Source organism: Equus caballus, chromosome 3 (assembly GCF_041296265.1).
Source record: "Equus caballus isolate H_3958 breed thoroughbred chromosome 3, TB-T2T, whole genome shotgun sequence".
NCBI classification, from domain to species: Eukaryota; Metazoa; Chordata; class Mammalia; order Perissodactyla; family Equidae; genus Equus; species Equus caballus.
In genome coordinates, this window is record NC_091686.1 from 121140693 (window position 1) to 121152761 (window position 12069).

Consider the following 12069-nt stretch of genomic DNA (forward strand, 5'->3'; position numbering starts at 1 on the left):
GCTGCCTCCTGGGACCCCTCCTCTTGCTCAGGCTGTTGCTCTAGAAAGAGCCAAGGGGTCAACGGGCTTGTGACTTTGTTGGCTGTCGTGCATTCACCCCACAGTGGGTGCATCATTGACACCCCCACCAGCAGCGTGTCCAGGGATCCCAGAAAGAGGCTCCTTGCAAGTGAGTTCCGTTCCTGCCCACCCTGCCTGCAGCCCTTCTCCGTCCTGGTCCAGGCTTTATCCCCTGATCGCATCCTTCTGAGTACGGGCAGAGTGACACCAGGCCCACTTGTCGGGTGGGAGGTCTGCATCCCTAAGGTGTGGCCCCCTGAGAACAGCCCCTCCTGCCGAGTCCTGAGTCCCCCCCAGGACAGATGAGGCCTCCAGGGCTCAGAGAGGCCAAGGGACACGGTGACATGAGGCACGTCTAAGACGCAAGGCGGGGGGCTGCCTACGGGCTTCACCAGAGGGAAGCCCGCAAGTGGCCATCTCATGATGCGCTCCGGCCAGGCCAAGGCCGCCATCCCCAGCATCCTCCAGGAGGGACGTCCAGCACCAACTCCCGGGGGAGGGAGGTTGTCCCAATGTCCCTCACCTTCTCTCACCCCAAGCCCGCACGGAGAAACCACATCCATCCTAGGGCAAGGTCGTGGGCCCCGTTACATTTAACTAGGCGTGTCCAGTTCCCTGTGGCCGAGGGGAGCGTCCCTGAGAACGGGCAGTGCTGGGCCTCTCACACTCTCGAAGGAGACACTGCCGGCTTCACGATTCGCTGTGAATCTTTGGGGGATTTTTATTTTCAGTCAACAAAATCGAACCGATCCCCTCCAGGGTTCCTGATAATCAGGCCCTCCCCCGGGACAGCACTTCACACTTTCTAAGTCCTTTGACACCCACTCTCCAACGTGCCGTCACCTTTCAGTGAGGTTACAGTGGATGGAGCTGGGGCTTTTGTGCCCACTTTTTTAGGTGAGTAAACTGAGACTCAAGGGAACAGAGAATTTGCTCGAGCAGCGGGGCATGACCAGCCGTGGGGCAGGAGACACAAGCCGAGACCTTCTGCAACCTGAGGGATGCCCTGCTGGGGCCCGGCAGGAGCCCCCCGGCCTCCCCGTGCATCTCAGTTTCTCTGGATCAGGATGTGAGATGCCGTGGTTAGATCGGGAGGCACAGCCAGGAGGTGCCTTCTCACCGCTCGGTGGAGAAAGCATCCTTCTGTGTGGGTGTGCTCCACAGTCTCCCCTCGTCTCGTCTGTGAAGGTCCCCGACTGTGGGTGCCTCCCACCTGTCTGTATATGAATGTGTGTTTGCAGACAGCAAAACACGTGCCGACGCCTTGGCAGAGCTCCTCTGAGCATCCTGGAAGCCTATGTGCAGAGGGAGTGTCATCATCTACAGTGGGTGCCCGTGGGTGCTGGGGCCCTGGCTGCCTCCTCTCTGTGGATCCTCATTCCTGGCATGTTGAGAGATTAGACTGTTTGTTGAATGAATACTCAAAGTCACCATGAAGCTTCTTATTCTCTCTCTCTTTTTTTACCTCCCTTTTCTCTGTCTAACACTTGATTCCTGGTTTGTTTTACTCATTCCCACATCCAAGGCTCACCATGTACAAGCTGTATGACCTTGGGGCCGTTGTGTTATCTCCCTGATCCTCAGTCTGTTCATCTGTGTAATGGGGACAGTTGGTGTCTGTAAAGTGTGGAGTGGGTGGTGTGTAAGCATTTGCTGTTATCACTGTATCACTGAAGGTTTTGGTGAAAGGCCCCTGGCCTGCCTCCCAGCTGCAGCATCTCTCCTGTGGGGTCAGTGCATCGTGGTGCAGAGAGAGCGTTGGTTCCTGGAGGTGTCTTGTGGGGCACAGTATTGAAGTTCTCTCGGCTTTAGCATCTCTATCTGTCAGGTGGGGTAACAATAGGAGCTGCCTCTTAGGGTTCCTGGACATATAAAGAACGCTGGTGTCATAAACCACGCGACCCAGAGCCCAGCACGGCAGTCTCCAGGCTGACGTTGGTGAGTGTTGGCCGTGAGCGTGTGGGTCACTTCTCGGTTGCAGCTAAGTCCTTCATCCTTGTCCTCAGAGAGGGAGCTGGCTATCATCCCCTCGTTGTGGATCAGGAAGCTGAGGGGCATCGAGCTTGGAGGGTCTGACCCCAAAGCAGAGGGGTCCTTCCCGCTGCCAACTGCAGAGTCAGGGGTGCCGGCTGGGGCTCCCCCAGGGTGACCCCTCCCAGGTGGCTCCTTGTCCCAGCTCCGGGCAAGCTGGACCCCGGGACCCTGGCCTTGGAGCCCAGACTCTCATTCAGCTTAGTGGGCAGGGTGGCACCCGGAGACCGATTCCGTCCCCTGCACGAAGAACGGACGATGCGTCCTCTTGATGGAAGAGGGTGTCTTGTGAATGGCTGGCAGAGCAGGGCGGGGCCTGCCCAGGGCACTTACCTCTGCCTGGCTTCGTGGCCTTAATCGTTGTTCTTTGGGGCGAGGCCACCTGCATTTCTTTCAACACGTGGTGGCGTGCTCACTGTACAGCGCTGGGACCTAAAACAGGACACAATTTCCTCCCCAAAGGGCTTGCTGTCTAGTGGTGGAAACAGACTCTGCCAGCTGCACTGGGGTGCAGGAAGTGCAGGGTCTGAGGGAGTATGGTGGGGGCACCGAACCCAGGGGAGGGCTCTGGGAGACCTCCTGGAGGTGGTGTCAGCTGGACTGAGATCTGAAGGTTGAGTAGGAATTAGCCAAGGACTTAGGGGTGAGGGGCAGGGAAGAGGGTCCCGAAATGAGGAAGAGCTTGTGCGAAGGCCCAGAGTGGCCAGAGCTCACACCAGCGGGGGGTGGGCATGAGTGAGACCCTCGCCCGGAAGGGAGTGGGCCTGCCCAGTCATTGTCCACAGCGGCAGAACTAGGACATGCAGGCAGAAGTTACTGGAGGACAGAGCTCAGCCCCCGGAAGGACCCGAGCGCCGCTTTAGCAGATGAGCTCCCTGTCTCTCGAGGTGTGCGAGCAGAGCCCAGATGGCAGGTGCTTGATGAGGATATTGGGCTGAGGATTCCATCCTGGACGGGGCCAGATTAAACAGACGTTGAGGTTTCTTCCGGCTGTCACACTCTGGCTCCTCGAAATCCCCTCTGGGAGCAGCGAGACTATAAAATATAAATCAATAGGTTAAAAATATACTTGTCTCCTGTGCGTTCGGGCCCTGTCATTCTGCCTGCCTGCCTTCCTCCATCATCAGAGGATTCCGGCTTGACTCGGGTGGCCTGAGAGCCTTGCAGGAGAAAATCGCTTTGTTCCCGAGCGAGGCGAGGCCATCACGCCTCCACTGATGAGGTCTCGAGTTTTTATAATCGTCGCTGCCTCTAAAATGCACCCCATCTCGTCTCGGTTGACATCCCGCCCCATATCTTCCCTGCTTTAATTGCCAGGGTGAGAAAGATCGGCCAAACTGTGTCTGCAGCAGCCGCGCCCTCGAGGACCTGGAGGAGAGGTTCTGCTGGCATGAAGGAACCAAATTTAGGGATGGCCAGTGTGGTGACCCCAAATTAACCAGGCTAATGGCTCTGAAGGGGGCGTTCCCATTTTACCTCCCAGGGTTCCCATGGCAACGGGAGCATTAGGAGCCGCTAACAGGGCCTGGCAGTGAGTGAAATGGAGTTTGATGTACACGGAAGCACCGTGGCTGGTGGAGTCGTTGGGGGTGAGGCTCTTTTTCCCTCCGGGCTGGCGAATCTCTGTTTCCTTTTGTTGTTGTTCATACGTTTGTTTTGAAGAACTTTTGGGGGCTCTTAAACACGTTTATTTTCATTTTTGTAGACAGTTGCTTTTTCTGCCAGACATGCAAGGAAACAGCTCTGCAAAGTGGGGCCCGCCGCGTGCAGAGAATAGTTTAACAACAAAAAAAAGCGCGTGCGCCGTCGTTGACTTATGGACCACCTCCAGCTGGCCCAGCTGTTCTCGAGCATCTTTCCAACCCACTGTCATTGGCTCTGCCATCAGCCGCCCCTCTGAGGAAAGCAATGGCAGCACGTACTTGTGGGGTCTGCTCTTGTCTTGGGGGCGGCCTGAGCAGAGGCTTCTCATTGGGCTGTTCTCAAAGGCGCCATTGGAGACAAAGCAAAGCGCCATCTTTGGAAGCCTTGCTGATGGAGTCTGTACTCACCCCGGGACCACCGCCTCACTGTGCCTTTGACCACAGTTTGAGATTGTCCAGGGCTGAGTCTGAATTGTCCCCGCTGCATGGCAGCTGCTGGGTGGACCTCACAGGATTGGGACGTTCCCAAAGTCAGTCTGAAGAGTAGAAGCGAGTTTTCAGAACAGAACAAGCCCCATCTCTGGATTCTGGTGCGAGGTGGCTGGAGCCTCCCGGGGTGCCAACCGGGAGAGGCCCTGGGCCCTGATACTTGGGAGACCCTGAATCCTGGGGGCCGGGCGTGTGTCCTTATATTCCTCTTCGAGCACCTTGAAACCCACTGACTTCTGCCTCTTTCTTCCTATTGCCATCACAGGTGATCTTGATCCTGACGAAGTATTACCACGCAGACATGGGGAAGGTTCTGGAAAGTTCTCTGTGGCGGTAAGTCAGCCCGAGGGTGGGCTTTTCTCCTCACACACCTGCGCGTCTCCCAGGTCTGAGGCTGAGATCCAGATGCCAGCTGGAGCAGCCCCTGCAAGTTGGTGAACTTTTTTTGGCTGAAAAATGCACCCAGGAGAAGCTGAAAGCACATTAAGAGTTTCCTCGGTGGGTGCGGGCGGTGCCAGAGGGCTGACAGCGATGGGAAAGCATCTTGGCTTTCTTTTCCTTTTTCTTTTCTTTTCTTTCTGTTTTCCCCCCTCCCGCTTCTCTTTCCCGGAGGGAGGAAGAGGGTTTGCGTGTGAATTCAGGTCAGTGCACAATTTCCCTTGGCCTGTGCTCTGCGCTTCAGACGCAGCTCCGGTGCACCCGGTGCGCCGACCGCTCTCATTGTTCAGCCTTTCTCTTTCTTCCTGGCCCAGCCGCAGAGCTTGGAAATAACCAGCCGCAGACGACGGGAATCTCTCTTTATACGGGAAATGTGAACTCAGCCCAAGGACGCTAGCCAGCCACTTTGATGTTTTAAGTGAGGTGGGCGAGAAGGAGGGCTTGAGAAATCCTCTCGGTTATTGTCGTTCGGTATTTCCATCTGCTCACCCCGGAAGGGAAAGAGGGAAAGGTCCCAGCGTCTTGGGCTGGGGGCCCGAGATTTGCTCAGGCAAGGATTGTTTCCTCCAAGCCCCACTTGCCACTCCACGTTTTCTGGGCGTTGAACCATTTTGATTTCCAAGTTATGTTTCTCAAGTAATAATTAATTCATTTTTCTATTTGAAATCCATAAGAAACTCCGAGACCTGCTGATCAGGACTCCCAATCTGTGGGCAACCACCTTGAGTTGATTTATTTTTGGCTTTGCTTTTGGTGACAGGGCTTGAGGTTCCCTCTCTTGGTTCTTGTTGAGGGATTTCTGCCATGCTTGGGAGGCTGTGGACATGGCGTCTTCAGCTGGGTCCTTTCTTTGCTGTGTAAGGAAGAGTGTTGCCTTGCGGTCAGCCAGCTTGGTCACCATGGTGCTAATGACACCAGGGTTGGGGACGGAGCCCCTCATGCCGCCCTGGGTTTTTCTTACCCCTCCGACAAAAGCACCTGTCCCAGCCAGCCCCTCTTAGCTGTGGATTTGCCTCCCAGTTCCTTCCAGCCTGATTTCTAGTTCCTTCCAGTCTCAGGAGAAGGGGTCAGCCACAGGCCATATCCCTACAAAGGGAACTGAGGCTCTCGGCCAGGACTCCCCCATGACTGTGTCTTGGTAGACGGTAAGCTCGTGCCTTGAAGCAGGTCTTCCACCAAGGAGGCTAGGAGGGTTGCTCTCAAAAATGCCACTCCAGGCTTGGAGAAGGCCATTCGTAGTTCGGGGCGAAAGTGGAAAATGGCGTGAGTGTTGCAGTCCAGGGAAATGTCCTCAGCTGCTCCCTGAGGATTTACGTTCTGGGTCTCACGGTGAGGAAGGGCCAGCCCATGGGGGACACCCCCTCTTGCTGGGTGGCTGGTCCAAGGATGGGTCCCCTTGGCTACAAAGTGGACGGAGGCACCTGTGTTCTCTTCCTCTAAGCAGACATCCTCAGCCACCTCGCTTGCCCCAACCCCTGAGTGTCAGGTGAGCCCCAAAGGGCCAGCCATCCTGGGTAGCACTCGCTGACCTGTCCAGAATGCCAGCCTTCCTCCATTCCCCACAGTGTCTCCACGTAGCTGGAGAGGAGGACATGAGGATCTTTATATACGAAGGACCTGGTCTAGTCTTGCTTACAGGGACACAGTGGAGGGTGTAGTTAAAATTTGCTGGGGGTCCTCGTCGGGGTGGGGATGGGATTGGGGTGGGACTGACCTGGGCCAGCCCCATGGCCGGGGATGAGCACTCCTTGTGGGCGGGCTCCAGACTCAGAATTCCTCAGAAGCAGGGGGAGAAGCCCAGAGGCCAAACCGCCTACTTCAGAGCTGCTGTGAGGGGGCTCCTTCTCCCCAGAGCCTCAGGCTCCTTCTCTGAAAGGTGGGGACAACGTCCCCTGGAGAGGGAGGTTGTGAGGACCCTATGGTTTGCCATGTGAACAGTGCACGGTCTAAAGTTTTGTTTTTCTTGAAAGCAAATCCACAGATTTTAATTTTCTACTCTCTCATCACTGTCTCTGTGTCCAGACGTTTTCTCTCTGTTATCAAAAATGCCTGCAGATCTTTAGTCATTTCCAGAAAGCTCACCCCACCCCACGCGGGGCACGATTACTGCCTTTGTTCATCGCCTCTTCATGATGTGGACGTGTTTCTGTCCTTGGACGGTGTCTCGCCGTGCATCCTGCCTCTCGCATACCCCGCGCTCCCAGGTCTCTGTGTTGCGCCGGGGTCTGCATCATCATTTTTTTATGGCTGTGTGCTAGCCCCCAAGTTGATTCATTCTCATACTTAGACGTGATGCCACTAAAAAATTTAGGCATGTAGTTTTCCTCTCCATTTTGTTCCCTGGGCTGAGTCTTGGGGGGGGTCGCGTTCCTGAGCCCGGGAGCGTGAGTGGATTTATGGCTGCGGGGCTGCTGTGCCAGGTTCTCTCTCGGGAGGAGTATAAGCCCCACCTGGGCCCACGCCCTCCGGCCTGGCCGGCCGGCTTTCCATCTTACAGCTTTCCCACAGCTTCCTAATCTCAGGGCCCAGAAGGACGGGGGTGTCCTTGTCATCTGCATCCTGTTGGTTCCTAGTGAGAGGGAGCAGTTTCCGTGTTTAATTACTCATCACGTTTTCTCTTGAGAGCATTTTGTCCTCTCTGTTTGGGGAGTGGCGTGACTGTTGTTTAGAAGCCATTGGTCTTTTGTTGGGATGCCACCCACCTCCGCCTGCCGCGTAAGGCGCACGTGGGCGGGAGGGTGGCAGTGCCCGCCTGGAGAACATGGGTTAAATGGGGTTATTAAACATGCACACTGAACGTGCACTGAACCTCCCAAGAATTCTCCTGTGTAATCGCAATAAATACATTTTTAATGACAAGTATAGTATTTACATTCTGGAAATAGCTCTCTGAAATCTAAGCAGAATGCATTTTTAATTGTGCTGCATTTCATGAGCCACACGTTCTCGGCATCTCCCTCCCAGCTTTGAGGATGCGACCCTCTGACCGTTTCTTCTGGGTCAGGGGTGTTCTCTGCTCGGCCTCTGGGACCCTTGGAATTAGTGAGAGAGGCGGTGGAGAGGGGATGAGCCCCTTCCCGCTGGGAAAATCCCTCATTGGCATCAGGGGTTGGAAGTGCATGGAGCAGGTCCTGCACCCACCGCCCCTCCCGGAGCCTCCCGGGACCAGTAGGAACCAGAAGAGCAACTCACTCAGACCGCCCACCCTGCCCTTGCCTGCACGTCCAGTCTGTGCCAGTGTCCTGGGGCTGCTCGAACAAATGACCGCAGGCTACGGGCTTGTAACAACAGGAGTTGATTCTCTCGTGGTCCTGGAGGCTGGGAGTCTGAAATCAAGGTGTGGGCCGGGCTGCACTCCCTCTGAGGGTTCCAGGGCAGCATCCTCCTGCGTCTTCCAGCTTCTGGTGGTGGGGGGACATTCCCTGTGGCCGCATCGCTTCAGTCTCTGTCTCCACCTTCCCATGGCCTTCTCCTGTGTGTCTGTCCTCTGTTTGCTCCTTATAAGGATGCGTATCACTGGACTCAGGGCCCACCTGGGCAATCCAGGATGGTCTCTAACTTAATTACATCCACCAAGACCCCTTTCCACATAGGGTCACGCTCACGGTCTCTGGGGGTCAGAACATAGGCAGATCTTTTTGTCATCGCCATTCAGCTCACTGCCCAGTCCCTTAGCAAACTCTGCTGATGATACCACCCGGATCCGATTTCCTAACGGCTCTCGAGTCTGTTCCTGTCTCCCCATGCCCCCAGCCGGGCTCCCTGTCTGCCTCCCCATCCTTGGTCCTCAGTGGGGCCCCAGCAGCCTTTCCCAGCTCACCCCCCGCAGCCCCGTGCTCCTCTCCCAAGCCTCACTCCTTACAAGGCTCCGGGGACTGGAGACACCCACGCCTGCATTTCGTCCCGCTCTCTCTTCCTCGCTAGCTCCTCGTGGCTGACACCCGTGATCTTGAGCCTCCTGTCCAAGCCCAGGTGGGGGGAGTTCAGTGGGCAAAGCCAGGAGCTGCTGTGACAAGTCAGAAGAACGCGGGCGCTGGTGGCGTCTCTGAACAGTTCATGTGCAATTTGTGTCTGCTCCATGGTAGAGCCGTAACGATTTTAAGGCAAAGATAAATAGTGTTTGAAATGCGAAAATTAAGAACGAAATGATCTGTAAATGTCCCCTCTGCTTCCACCTCTGTCTTGCAGGAGGATGTCACTGGGTTCTTCCCTGGTCCAGGACACTCACTGCCAGGTGCTGGGGAAATCCAGACAGATCCAGTGACCCACAGGAGCCCAGGGGTTCTCAGGATGCCAGACTTTCAGTCTGAAATCCGGCACCAACTCTTTTTCCATTATCGCCCCAGCCCCTCCGGCCTTTTTAGACCTTGTTTTCCTAAGAGCTGCTCTGCCCATAATTGTATTTCTAAGTTCTGTATGTGGCATGTGCTTCATAGATAAAGCTTAAGATTTTTCACGCCCCTCAAGAACCAATTTTCACCCCCTTGAGGGCAATCTTGTCCCCAGTTGAAGATCCATATCTTTAAGAAGGGCCTCTCCCACCCACAGGTGCCTGTGAATCACGGGGGTCTGGTGACAATTCAGATGCTGCTCCCCAGGTCTGGGGCAGGTCTAAGACCCCGCATTTTTAACAAGGTCCAGGTGACGCTGCTGTTGCTGGTCCGGGGAGCACGCTTTGAGTGGGACTGAACGACGCCTGACGTCTGTGTCCCACCCCAGAGCCTCGCGTCCACTGGTCTGGGAGACAGCCGGGACACAGCTTCACGAGCTGCAGGGTGCTGCCAGCCGGCCGGGGCTGGGGTCCTGAGATGGGGTCCCATTTGATGTCTCCACAGCTGGATCCCAAATGGCCAGTGAGGCTCGGCTGCCTCATAAATGCTCTAAAAATGGTGAAAGCAAGCCATGGAGGGTTGAGCAGCCTGCACGCGTAGATGGCAGTGTCCTCAGCGGGAGGCAGCGAGAGTCTCTTGGCGAGCTCTTACAAACCGCGGCGGCTGGGGCTGCCTCGGAAGACGTGGGCTCAGTGTGGGATTTCTCCCAAGGCCCGTGGCGAGAGCAGCCGGTGAGGAGGGCTGAGTCAGAGCACTGTCTCAGACTTCCCTGGGGTCCAGTCCCCTGGCTGGCATTTCTGACAGGCTCCCCGGTGCTGCCCAGCTGCTGGTCCAGGGACCACACTGTGAGAGCCAGGGGTTGGGCTGGTTAGCAGTGAGGCTTCCCAGGGCACTTGGAATAACATCCAAGCCACACCCCCTGCAAAGAGGCTGTACCCTCTGGCTCCTACCCCGCCCCCATCCCAGCTCCTGCCACTTCCCGCCTCCTCTCCAGCCACACCGACCTGCTGGCTGAACCTTGGCCGTGCCCAGCTCTGTCCATGTGGGGCTGGGCCTGTGTGTCTGCCCTCCTGGAGTGCCCGTGGCCTTGACCTCAGGTTCTGGTTCCGTGGGGATGTTCAGTCTCAGCATAGACCTCTTTTCCTCAAAGAGGCCACTCCACCACTCAGTGCAAAGTGACCCCGTGGCGTTCTTGACCGCACCTCTGGTTGAGCGTGGGAGTTCTTACGTGTGGTTTCCCCTGCACCCAGGACACACTCTGATTGAGGACGGGGATCTGTCAGGTCTGCCACGATGATCGCTCCTGCCTGGAACCCAGCACAGATCTGGCACAGGAGGTGGTGTTGGGCCCTGGATGGACGGATGGATAGACAGATGGACATACAGATGGGCAGATAGATGCACAGATGGACACATGACAGATGGATTGATGAATGGATGGATGGATGGAAGTATGGCGGTGTGCTTCTTGGGAAACTCCGCTGAGATCTGACCCTTTCCATCTATGGAGCCATCCTGGGGGATGTGTGGAGGCCAGGAGCATGGAGGTGGCTGTGATGCTGTCAGAACAGGAGGGTCTGGGAGCGTTCTGAGCCGGAGAGAAAGCTGACCTTAGTCCACTTTTCCATGCCCTGCCTCTCTCTGCCGTGATGCAGTCCCTGGGACTGTCTGCGACCCCACACTGAGCATGACTGTCAGGCAAAACAGATTTGAAGTGGCAGCCTCAGTCCCACAGCCCAGTCGGCGCTGTGCCTGTACCACCTCTGAACCAGGACGGCATGAAAGCCACACCAGCCCCACCGTTCCATCCGCACATATGACCTCGGGCAGGACCTTCAGCCAGGGCAACCTCGGAGTATTGGGGGTGGGGTGGGTCACAGGTTTCCCTCAGAGTGTCTGGGGGGATCCCATCCCTTCTGTTGGGGTGGGGGTGGGGTCTCTGCTTTGATCATGACATCTTCAACACATACAGGAAGTACAGAATGTAGTCGATGCCTAGGTACCCGGATGTCCGAGACAAGCTAGGGCTCACCGGATAATCCAAGCACCTCCTCCCTTCCCGCCCTTTTGCGGTCATGTTGGGGTCGTTTGATCAGTTTGGGCCAGTGGATGGTGAGCAGGGATAATGTGAGTTAAGCCACTGGAATTTAGGGCTTCGGCTGTCACCACAGCAGAGCCTAGTCTAGCCCAACACGGCTCTCCAGCTGCCACAGCTTCTGGACAAGCCCAGCTCTCTCCCGACTCCCATCCTCCCCACCCCAGCTGTCACTACCCAGCAGTAAGCACCCCAAGTATGCCTGATATGTTAAGTACACATGTGTGTCTATCTACAATCAGTATTTTCTGGTGTTTAGCGTGTTTTAAACATTGATGCAAATGGCACCAGGCTGCCTTTGGGAACTGGATTCATCCTCCCACTTTGCTTTGCTCGTTTATCCACAGAGCGCACGGAAGCTGCTGGATTCACGCATTCTTCTGCTGCGGGAGCGCCAGGGTCTGTATCCCCCAGATTTGGCTGTTCGCGTCAGGGCTGCAGGAGCATCCGCACCTGTGTCTCCAGCTTCCTCTTTCTCTCCCTATCGCCAGTGTCTCTCGAGTGACTCGTGCTCCAGATCTTTGGCGTCATCAGACTTTCCATGTCTGCAGCCAAGTGGACGTGAGCGTGTAGCTCAGTGCTGTTTTCTTTTGCATTTTCATGATTCCTCACAAGACTGAACATACTTTCCTTTGTTTATTGACCGTTCAGCTCTTCTCTTGCTTTCCCCATTCATATCTTGTGCTCGTCTTTCTCTGTTGGGTTGGTTAGCTATCTCTTAAACCCTGCCTCTCCATCGTGAAGAGCTTGTCCTCTCTAGGACCCTTCATTTGAAGACACATGTCCTCCAGATGGGTCTCGAGCTCCTACCACATGCCATTCATTCTTTCCCAGCACCTTCTAAGAATGGTTCTTCCTAAGAATGTTTTTTATGCCTCAAAGTGTGATTCTTAGAAGAGTATTTCTGTAGGAAGGTGTATCAGTCAGCCATTGTGACAATAATGCCGTGTAACAGCCACCCCCAAACTCGATGGCATACACA

The 12069-nt window shown here is 55.7% G+C and overlaps 1 protein-coding gene across 2 annotated transcripts in view; it reads left to right on the forward strand.

Annotated features, from left to right (window-relative positions):
- SORCS2 (sortilin related VPS10 domain containing receptor 2) overlaps positions 1-12069 on the forward strand; it is a 485475-nt gene that overhangs the window by 182961 nt on the left and 290445 nt on the right. For both annotated transcript variants that reach the window (XM_070262760.1, XM_005608909.4), the window contains exon 2: positions 4489-4556. In XM_070262760.1, coding sequence (XP_070118861.1) covers positions 4489-4556 — 68 coding nt within the window. The remainder of the gene's footprint in view (positions 1-4488; positions 4557-12069) is intronic.